Consider the following 12,000-nt stretch of genomic DNA (forward strand, 5'->3'; position numbering starts at 1 on the left):
TTACATGTGCTTAAGTTTGCATAACTGAGCATTGCACAGATGTTTGAAAAGAAGCCAGTTAAATGACATTGACAATTCACCCAACTGGGTCTCTTAAAGCACACATACTATGCAGATATTGTTTATTAACAAAGACAATTCCCCCCCTTTCATTTTTGTTTCAAAATGGTTGCTATGCTATGTTTTAGCTTGTGATAGACTACATAACAACCAAGAGACCCGAGAGAAAGAGAGAGAGAGAAAGAGAAAGAGAGAGAGAGAAGGGAGTTTTTTTAAAAAAAACAAAAAACAACAAAACAAAACAAAAGGAGCACTAACATTATCACACAAATGTATGGTCCATATAGTGGAACAAATGAAAATGTCCCAGCTTCTGCCTGGGAAACAAATGTATATGTGAAAAGCAAACAGTAAGAACAATATTCAGTTCTAGTTCATTCAGATGGATCGTGCATCTCAGCAAACATATTCTAGGTACAAATGATGAGCATTTGGAGTGAGGAAAAATCCCTTCACTACAAACAAATGCTTCAAAAGACCACAGCCAATCTTGCCATACAGAATAATTGCAGGTTCAGTTGACATGGAAAGTGAGGAATAAAACAGCAGCTAACACCTGGAGCTAAGCTATAGACTAAAGTATTATTTATATTGGCCTTACTGAATTGTACCATGAAATGGGTATCATTTTGGTCAACTTTTTAAGGCTTGTCTACCTTCTCATGGATTGCACTGTTCGTCCAAATCTCCCATGCATGGTGGTAATGGTCTTTCTGCTTGAAAAACAAGATGATTTTTACCAGTATTTTTCTGCTACAGTAGCAAAATCAGGGATACAGAATGAAAGACAATACTGAATATGGTACCTTCATTCCATTTAGTTTGCCCCTGACCCCCCCAGTCTTCATGCACTAGACCCAAGCACTACAAGGTAGTGGAGTATTTACAGCATTTGTACATGCGCTCTTCAGGAGGGCACCCAAGCACACAATTTTTATTCAGGTGCAAAGAAAAAACTCTTTCCCCCTTAGTTAGCGTGGTCTGAACTGAGAGATGACTCTTCCAAAAAGAAAAGCCCACAGTGGCCAAATATATCACATATTTATAATCAATGATAACAAACTATACAGTGTTTTTTTCACTTTCTTAATTATAAATGATGACTATTGATAGCTAAAATTGTAATACTCAAACACTGAGCTTGTGAGGGCCTTATCCCACACATTCTCTGGTGGATTTCTAATTGATACTTGGTTTGGCCTGTATCAAATTTCTTAAAATATAGTATGAGAGCATTCAAGCCATAATGATTTTACAGTAGCCCAACAATGTTATGGTTAATATTTACTGAATTATGGCACTAAGGAATTGAAACCACTGTGTAATAAAGCTGTTCTAAGTTCCATGAAAGTCTGGCGCTTAATGCAGCTTAGATGAGCCAGGGTTGACCTGTTCCCACCTGCCCTCATTCATCCATGTCAGGGAATGCTGTGTGTGTGCATATTGGTGCACTTGCAGCATACTCCCTGAAACTGAAGAGAAGGTGGTGGCTCCAACTTGCAGGAACATCCCTGTGTTTGTTGGTCCACATGTTCACTACAGCCACTAAGTCATGGCATCTGAGCAAATTAGTATAGGAAACCATTTCATACATTTTTTGAGAATAAGGCTTGTGACACAAATTTCCTTTCTGCTTGTTTAAAGGTAAAGGTAGGACACCCAGTAGACCAGGTTAAACAAACAAAAGGCAGTGGGGAAGAATATGCGGGCATAAGAGTCCATTTTGGCAATGCGAATATGTATCCTCCCATGCCGCCATGCTCCTGTTCGGCAATCCTCAAAGCAGCAGAAAAAACTTGCACAGTCCTTGCCATCGAGACATTCATACCCATATTCTTCATCCCGTTCTTGGAGGTGTGTGGCATTGTTCATTTGGATAGTAGCTGACCTTGGACGGATATCAATTGTAGGTGCCTAGGACAAATGAGCCATGGAGAGCGGAAAAAAGGAAAAGAGTGAATGATTGCATTTTTTTTCAGCCAGTCCTATTTATACTAGTATTTGGTCTGTGAAAGTGTGCTACTCTACACAATGGACAAAAGAGGGGTTCCCCAAATTCTTAAGGATATTAATAAGGATGTTAACAAAGAAATTTCACTTTGAATTTAATTGGAACAATACACAGTTGGCCCTCCACATTTGTGGGTTTAACTTTTGTGGTTTTAATGATTTGCTGTTTCGATTAAGTTGCTCTCTCTATGAATATTTAGGTCACACTAAGAAAATGACGTCACACTGGAGAACATAGAGAGTTCCAGAGAGAACACCTCTCAAGGAATCTCTGTGTCCTCCAGTGCAGTTCTATGATCATATTCTGGTGGAATCTGACCATACAGGAGAACCTAGAGATTCCTAAAAAAGTGTTATCTGAGGTTCTAAAAAAATAATGTTTTTTTCCATTTTGTTTTTGCCCACTTTCATGGGGCTCTTAAATCCCAGAAAGTGGAGGACCTACAGCCCAGTGTCTGTGCTTTGAATTCACATTTCCATAAATGTAGGAATTTAGCAGGGTATAATTCCAAATATGAACATAGCCTAAAATGCACTTGATTCATTTTTCATTGTTCAAAGATTACTTGACATAGTGAAGCAATCATAATTAGCACTATAAAAATTTAAAAGTGAAGAAATTGATGCTTTATGTTTATATAAGTAGAAATCTAAAACTGGTTAAGGGTAAGGGGATACTACTGGATACATTACTTGAATGTAAGTTAGATGGTTATTTCTGATACTATGTATTTTTGATAACATGCAACTTTGAATAAGCTGTTCACCAACCAAAAGCTTCATAAATGCCAACACAGTGAATAGCATTTGTATGTATAATCATTTGAATATTGTTTTACCAATAAGCTTTTCTGATCCTTTGGTGGACATGCTGCATGAAGCAGCAGTTAAGTACATGAGCAATAAAAAAGAGTAGCTTCTTAAAATGAAAGCTGGAGATAGAAACATGATTAAAATTAGTTTTAAAAATCATTTAATTCACCATGAATTTATATTTTTTAAAACCCAGAAAAAGATATCTTCATTTCTAAACGATGGATATTTGAATTTGTTATACAGCTACTTGTATTGGTCACTTTGAATAGCGTGTCTGAAGACCTAGTGATAGCATTACATGTAAGCACCCTTTCAAAACTCCAATAGTTTTCATAAGAACAATATTGAGAATATATCCAAATGGTACTTCATTGTTTCATACAGATCTTACATAGATATAGAGTTTGCATGTCTTCAAATGAGATAATTAAGACTCAGAACCGAGTTCTAAAAGGGTTTATTGTGGATTTTCAGTGTAGCTGGATTGGATCCCATGGATAAACTAAAAGAGAGCAACACAGATGTTTGGGGTATACTACTAGGCTCTCTTCATTCATGCGATCCAAACATGTTAAAATCCTTTGAACTTATTCTAAGTTCAAAACGTTAGTGAACTGGTGTTTAGGCTGCTGAATCTACATCATGGTAATTTCTAAATGTGATCCATTCTACTTCACACCAAGGCTGTTCCAAGTAGAATGCAGAAATGTCTAAAAATCTATATTGAAGCTCTATTTGTTCAATTCAGCAGTCACATGCAGTGGATTTCTATACCAAAAATATTATACCTTGAATGAAAACATCCGAAGAAGCTTTGATTTTGTAGACAGAGAAAAGAGAATCAGAATTTTTAAATTAAAGAAAGGAAAAAGGGGAGGAAGGAGACAAAAGCAGCATGAATTAAAGATACTTTTCTAAACTATATCAAATTTTGGGGGAGGAAAAGAAATAGAAAATGATTTAAGATAGAATTTTCAACATGAACTTTAATTGAAAAAATGGCTACTATATAAGAAGGATCTAAGATATAAATAGTGAAATTCCACTTTAAAACATGTTGATAACAAAGGATCCTGTGATTTGCATGATTTCCAAATTGGGATAAAAACACGCTGTGGGCCAGCCATTCAAATGCTCTGTTTGATGACTCTTCCTCTACTGGGGAGAAAGACCCAGTAGTCTTGAAGAGACACCATTTCAAGGCTTCTAAACCATAGTCCACTGCCCATATTTTCATCCATGCTTTTCCACCAATGAATCACAAAATAAATAAATAAAAGGAACTCTGTTTATATAGAACACTTACATACCACCTTTCATCAATGATTTCAAGGCAGTTTATCAAAGGTAAAACAAGTAGAACTGAAATAAATACCTATAAAACAAACAGAAGATTTTTTAAAGAAAAAAACCTACATGTTTAAAGCTGCAATCATATAATTCATTGAAAGGGCACCTCAAGGGACAAGAGGCATAGAAGGTCTCCCTCCCCATGCACAATAAGGACATCCATGGACAGAGGAGGAGCTCCACTGTTGGTTCTCAGCTCCACTGTTGGTTCTCTGACACTTGTAATTGCAAAACGGGCACATGGGAGCTGGATATTTTGAATATATTGTATGCAAGAACTACCTATTTTCCCAAGAAAAAACTATGCCAGCTTTGAGGCTGGTGTATTTATTTATCCTCCCAAATAGACCAAAGAGATATAATTGGGAGTATGGGGTCACAAAGAAAAAATAAGACACACGAACCCTAACCAGACAGTGTGAGTCTGATTTAAGGATTTCACAAACCTTTGCCTAAGTGCCCTTTTACACTATACTAAAACCTAAGAGGAAGGAGGGGAATTAAAGCAACCTGCTTCCTCCTGGGTTTCAGTCATCATCCCTCACCCAAACCTTGGGTTTCCCTGGGAGGAGTGGCTAGATGGCATCATGGGTCAAACAAAACTTACCAGAGAGGCCTGCTGGCAGTGTGGCCTCTCTCTACAGGTCTTCTGGCATGAGGAAATGATGCATCAGGAATGTGGAGGAGGGGAATTTCTCCTCCATGCCTCCTACCTCCTGATGTTTTTGTAGCCTGAAGAAGCAGAAATAGCTGTGTGAACTCATCCCCAGGACTGCAGAAGCAGTCCCAGAAGTCAGTCTCCACAGGCTCAGCACCTCAACAAACTCGGACCTTTCATTAAGGTCTAGATCTATTGAGGTGTTTAATTAATCCAAAGCAAACCGAGAAAACCTAGTTTACTTTGGATAAATCTGGGTTTACTGGAGGCATCATTTGGACACATCCATTAAACCCATTACTTATCATGGATTTTGGGCCTGTGTAGAAGATGCTGTTTGTCTCACCCTATCTATCTCCCTGAAGAATTGCCCTGTCATCCTGAGTTTAAGACTTGTTAAAAGATTGTCCTATAAATGATTTTAAAGATAATGCCCATATACTGTAAATAAACAATAAAAATACAGCAGTGTTGAAGCCAAGAAACGTTTTTGTACCAGTTTTGATTTTAGTATTTGCTGATTATTTTCTGCAACTATTCTAAACATGAGGCTTCTCAAGTACAAATGCATTCAGGCAAAACTAACTAAAGGTGCATTTACACTGTAGAAGTGATGCATTTTGACACCACTTTATTCGTCATGGCACAATTCTATGGAGGCACGGGATCTGTATTTTGATGAGGCATCAGCACTCTTTAGCAAAGAAGGCTAAAGATGTTGTAACTACAGTGCTGATGATTCCATAGTTTTAAGTCATGGCAGTTAAAGTGGTGTCAAACTTCATTAATTCTATGGTACAGGTTCACCCTAAGAGATGTGAATACTATCGTACTAATAGAGGTGTTATTGCAGTGTTGTCATAAAAGATTGTATAATGTGAAGCTGATAAATCTGAGGCCCTCTAGAACTTATCAAGCTTCACTTCCCATACATTCTAGACGGTTTGCACAATGATATAGTATGATGAGTGCAATGTCCAGAATCTTGGGGGTCACAGTTATTCCTACACTCTGCCCCAAACTAAAATGGTAAATGGTAGGGGGGGGGGGACCAAAATGGAAAGTTCAGTCAGGGAAAAGGAAGGGGAAGGGGATAAAGAGAGACAAGAGAATCACGAGAAGAGACATTTCATCTTACAACATTTAAAATAACAACATCCATATTGTATTTCTAGGCTTCAAAGTGCACCCCATATGGGAGAGGTATCACAAATGGAGGTAACCGAATTGATCCCATTCCTTTCAGCTTTCAATATAAGTGTAGGATTCAGAAAATTTCAGGAAAAGAATGGGTCACGTTGCATGATAACCACAAGGGACAAAAAATCTACTAAGGTCCTTGGGTAGAAGAAGCTGCTGATAACACAATGTAGTTGATGGCTCTTGATGTGTCCCAGCTCTGCCTGAACATGACATAAATTGGTGTTGGCAGAAAAAATGTTATTCAGTTATGGTCATGATGTGCTCCATTACTTCCAACCAACAAGAACTATATTGTATACTATTAAAGCATGTTAAAGATACCTAACCTGCACCCTCCTTTCTATGGCGTGTATACTTTGTAGGGTTTGATGCTTTAAACATGTCCCATTGGGAGCTAATGGGAACACAACAATATGGCTACAAAAATATTCCTGTCTGGAAAACAAAATTAAAACAATGTCATAGTCTGTGATGTAACAAAATACATACAGGGTTTTTCTTCTTTTTGTCTTTATCCTTGCTTGGCTTCCTGTTACTGACAAAATAATGAAGAGTCCCGTACTCCACCAGTGCAGAAAACACAAAAATGAAGCACACTGATACAAACAGATCCATTGCTGTCACGTAAGAAACCTTGGGAAGAGATTTGCGAGCAATTGTACTAAGAGTAGTCATTGTCAGGACAGTTGTGATACCTAAGGAGAGACAATTTTTAAAAAATGAAGTTGTTTTTAAGATGAATTACTTACAGTGCAACATGAATAAAAGTTGAGACAGTCTCATGTGAAAACATAAGATGCAACCAATAAGTTCATCCAGGGGGTCACACATTGATTAAATAAATTAACTGGCCTATGACACAATAACCAGTTAGTTGGCAGCCTTTCTTCTTTCTCATTGTAAGGGCCCTTCCAACCAAGATAAGAACATGAAAATCATACTATCTCCGCCAAAGCATGGAAATTACTTGATAAAAACTACTGGTCATGAGAGACTTCCACTTTGCATTCAAACATTAACAGCCACTATTAAGAAAAGCCACATGCACAGAGCATTAAGTATTAATCTGCTTATTATGCTGAACCTTATTGGGGGAGGATCTGTGTATAGCATCTGTATTTTTCTTTTTTTAAAAAAAAGGTGGAGAACACCCAGCCAGTCACTATATCCTTCTAAAACCAAAATTAATCTTCTTTTTCTTGCTTAACCATAAATAAGCAGTCTATAGGGCACACACTATTTCTCCAGCTCCTCCTGCTCTACCAGAGGATTGCTAGCATTCTGGGATGCCCTCAGGAATTACTAATAGGGCTATAATCAAGGACTTGCTTCCACCAGATTCCCTCTTGAGATCTTCAGCCTGACTATGTTAAGCATGAGAGTTGAACTAGCATGGCTGAACAGATTTGGACCAGTTTTAGAACAGGGCATTGCTATTTTTCTGTATGTTGTCTGAACACGTGACAAGGAACTTCTAAGGGGAAGAGTCATGTTGTGAAGGTCCAGAAGTGTGTTCATAGAAGCCAACATGTTTTTGGATTCCTATGGGTTTTCCCTGCCATACCTTACTTTTTAAACTATGGTACAATTTCAATTTTTTTTTGTCTGAAGTGCATATGGGTTGAGTTAATCAAATGCATGAATGTTTATATTATTCAGTTCTGATTTCTCCCTCTTGGAGATTTTTGAAATGGTACCCACTTCCCATATTTCCTAGCTACATATCTGCCAGAATTCCCCCTAGCTATACTCCATCCTCTTCTTTATCTGTCTCTTCATCTCTAATTTACTATAAGTTTGTATAGCTCGTTTCTAACTTCAATTTATTGTTGTGTTGTCACCAGTTGTTTTTATTTGAATTCAAATTGTATTACGTTATTTACTGTAAGTTTTTATTTTCTATTACTTGATGTGCATTTTTATTGGTGTTTGTTGTCTGGCTGCTGGAGTTTGAAGCTCCATTTCAAGATGAATTTCAAGATGAATTAAGCACATGCACTACTGATGAGTTGTATAGCCCCAATGGGCTGAAAAATAAATTGTTTAAAAAGTACCAAACTTCATACTAATATTATTGTGCAGGACACACAGTCCACTTCTTCCCATACTTAACAGAACAAACCGAAGGACACTGTACAAATGCAAAATCAGCATACGAATTAAGCCTGATTTATTCTGGGGGTGGGGAGATCTGTCAAACTGCAGGAGATCACATTACAGTAGGAAACTATTGTAAATAAGTAATTTTTTATGCTGGTCTAGCACAGGCCAGTCTCAAATTATCCTCTTTCATGTTATCATATTTTAGGTCAGTCCATGTGGATAAGCCACAGAAACCATTACCTTCTATTTATAATGACAGAATATTATTTATCAAAGCCACCCTTAACATGGGTTGTAACTATGGTCATTTAATTCTGGCTCCTTCCATGTTGGAGGGAATCTTGATTAGCTCAAGATTCCTACTTACATTAACAGTCTACACATGCCAGGCATGAGGCCAGTTCACACATTGAACCAGAGCTAGCAAGAACTGCCTGGATTTTATGAATTTCTCTCTTAGATATGAATCAATGTGGAAAAGTGTTCATTTGAATCCCTGTTATTTAATTCCAGATTAACCGTCTACTTCCCAATTAGATTTTCTTTTTTTTTTATGATTATGGAAATGACAACAACCAACATTTCAATTCAATTGGCCAGGGTTGGCAAATAGCTTTGCCTATAAATTGTGATATATGTGAAATTCCTGTGAGAAAGGCAAGCATGTATTTCAGTGCCTCTGGTCAAGGTGAGTAATACATCATAATAATGCCCTTGGGTCTTTGCAAATGCCGCTTTTCCCCCCAAATCTCTCCAAGCATTTATAAATATTGATTAACTGAGCTTCCAAATAGCTCTCTTTTACTTAAGATCTATGTATGACCACTGACCGTGTAAACATCTCACTCAAGTCTGCCCTGAGGTACAAGAAGTGTCACAATATTGTTAATGGCAATGTTTATCACACACAGGATCACATTCATATGAAGTACTGCCTGAACTAAAAGAGCTGAATTTTCTATTTTATCTGAGGACAAGATTGTAATACACACAACAGCTCAAGTGCCTAACACAAGTTTTGTTTTCACACCATGGAGCTACTGAATTCACAAAGAAAGTGAATAATACAATACAACTGGGACACCAAGACATTTTGATCCTAATGCAACAGCATAATAAAAAGTAGCCTTTTGGATTCTTTTAAATATATCAGTAACTCAGGTTATTAACTGGTGCTTCTTACAGGAAAGGGTCAACCCTCCTGTTTAATGAGCTCCACTGGCTGCCGTTCATTTTCTGGTCCCAATTCAAGATGCAGGTTTTGACCTACAAAGCCCTGAACGGTTTGGGACCGCATTTCTGTGAACCCACATGATCTCTTCGATCACCTGGAGAGGCCCTGCTCACGCTCCCACCTCCTTCGCAGGCATGATTGGTGGGGACGAGGGAGAGGGCCTTCTCAGTGGTGACCCCTCGACTCTGGAACTCACTTCCCAGTGACATTAGACATACCCCAACTTTGGCAGTCTTTAGGAGGAGCCTGAAAACGTGGTTGTTCCCATGTGCCTTCCCAGAATAAGGAAACTCTCAGCAATATGCCCTCAAAAGGCACTTTACCATTGATCTAGGACTAACTGCATTCCCTCAATTCTCTCTAAAAATGCTCATGTCACGTCAGCATTATTTTAATTTTAATCTATTACATTTAGCCCAGCCATTGGTTTTTACCATGTTTGCATGTCACTGTTGATTGTTTATTGCTTATTTTTGTTATGTTTATATGAATTGTATTGTATTGATTGTTTTATTTGATGTTTTGTTTATTGATGTGTTGTGGGCTTGGCCTCATGTAAGCCACACCGAGTCCCTTGGGGAGATGGTGGCGGGATACAAATAAAGTTTTTTTTATTATTTATTTATTTTATTATAAGTATGTCAATTTTTTCCAGGTCAGGTGTGAGAGAATTGGCTGTCTGCAAGGACATCGCCCAGGGGATTCCCAGATTTTTGATGTTTTTTACCATCCTTGTAGGAGCCTTCTTTCATGTCTCCACATGGGGAGCTGGAGCTGACCGAGGGAGCTCATCAATGCTCTCCCTGGATTCAAACCTCCGACCTGTCAGTCTTCAGTCCTGCCGGCACTGGGGGTTCCTGATAATATGTCAAATAAGTACCATATATACTTGTTGACTTCATGCTTTGACGCATGAATAATTTCAGAATAAAACTTGCGGAGCGGGGGGGGGGGGGTGACAAACAAATCTTGGCTAAAGAGAAGGAGAATATCAGTTTATTTGTGGGGTTATTACCTCTGTGTGCATAAACTTAAAATGTCTACTTCAATACAAACACAAAAAGGAATATAAATGAGTCTAAAGAATAAATACCTCTGTTAAGGACTCAATGTGATGGCAGCAAAAAGAGGCACAGGAAATAAGTAGTTCACCCCACCACTGCCCCATACCCAAACTGGAGAAAGAAAGGCAACCCTTCCCTCCTTTTTCATATTCTTTTTCAGCTTGAATGGCATTCAGCATTGTCATTTTGGGCAGAGCAAAATGGTAGTGGCTGTTTTAACAGATGCTTTCTGTAGGCTCTCTGCAAATCATATGAAATCAGACAACACTTATACAGGAAGCCACTATAAAAATGGCCACTGATACTTCGGATGCTTCAAACATCCAAAACAGCAGGGAGCACAAATAATTTAGAGCACTGCGCCATGAATAAGTTAAATCACGTTTTGGTTTTTTTTTGTCAGATATTTCCAATGTATGTACAAGTATATATGATAGGTACAAATTAGGTAGTTGGATGCTACAGTTCTGTAGCTGGAGCCTAAATAAGATTCAAAAGAATATAATTACATAGAATGTTTTCTCCCTAAAAAATTCCATAGGTACACTTTAAAGGAAAAATGTTTCTAAACAAATCTCTGGATTTATGATATTTTATGTCTATGGAGCCCCGATGGTGCAGTGGGTTAAACCCCTGTGCCAGCAGGACTGAAGACCAACAGGTCGCAGGTTTGAATCTGGGGAGAGGCGGATGAGCTCCCTCTATCAACTCCAGCTCCTCCTGTGGGGACATGAGAGAAGCCTCCCACAAGGATGATAAAAACATCAAATCATCCGGGCATCCCCTGGGCACCTTGCAGACGGCCAATTCTCTCACACCGGAAGCGACTTGCAATTTCTCAAGTCGCTCCTGACTCAACAAAAAAAAAAGTCTATGTCTATAAGCAAAGGCTGCAACCCTGTGGAAATGTAAGAGCATTTTAAGAATATTACCAAATGAGAGAAAAGTACTGACTTACCCAAAGATGTTCGGGCTGGAACAGCATCCTTATTAATCCAGAATGAAACCCAGGACAATACTACGATGAGTGTGCAGGGGATGTAAGTCTGAATAGTGAAGTAACCCATCCTTCGGCTTAGGTCAAAGTAGACTGCCATGACAACATAATCTCCTGCAAAATATATTTTAGACAAGACAATACTCCGTGTTTCAGTAACTGGACTATTGGTTGTGGAAACCCTAGAGCTTTCAAGCTCTGTGGGTTTGAGAGAATTTAATCTTTTTCTCTAACACCGAAAGCTTGTCTTTTTAAATTCCATCTGCACCACTAGACCTTTGCTCCTTCCAGCTGGACTAGTCAGCTAATTGGCAATTACATAAGAACACCCTCTTGATTGGTATGACTATATGTAAGATGACTGGTCCATTAACTGTAATGGGCCAAGATAAGTGGGATTCAATTAACCTTGTGTCCACCACAAGCTAGAAATGAACAACAGCATGGATGATCCCTTCTCTTACCAGTTCTTATTACACTTTGCCATAGATACCCAATCCTTCAG

General features: G+C 38.3%; 1 protein-coding gene across 3 annotated transcripts in view; it reads right to left on the reverse strand.

Annotated features, from left to right (window-relative positions):
• Window positions 1–280: 280 nt before the first annotated feature.
• GABRG2 (gamma-aminobutyric acid type A receptor subunit gamma2) overlaps window positions 281–12,000 on the reverse strand; it is an 82,164-nt gene continuing 70,444 nt past the window's right edge. For 2 of the 3 annotated variants that reach the window (XM_060764982.2, XM_060764980.2), the window contains exons 7-10: window positions 11,457–11,609; window positions 6,587–6,792; window positions 3,675–3,698; window positions 281–1,974 (exon numbers count right to left, since the gene is read on the reverse strand). In XM_060764982.2, the coding sequence (XP_060620965.2) occupies window positions 1,699–1,974; window positions 3,675–3,698; window positions 6,587–6,792; window positions 11,457–11,609 (659 nt within the window). In that variant the 3' untranslated portion in view covers window positions 281–1,698. The remainder of the gene's footprint in view (window positions 1,975–3,674; window positions 3,699–6,586; window positions 6,793–11,456; window positions 11,610–12,000) is intronic. The other variant, XM_067463730.1, reaches the window with a different exon arrangement.

Source organism: Anolis sagrei, chromosome 2 (genome assembly GCF_037176765.1).
Source record: "Anolis sagrei isolate rAnoSag1 chromosome 2, rAnoSag1.mat, whole genome shotgun sequence".
In the NCBI taxonomy this organism is placed as follows: domain Eukaryota; kingdom Metazoa; phylum Chordata; class Lepidosauria; order Squamata; family Dactyloidae; genus Anolis; species Anolis sagrei.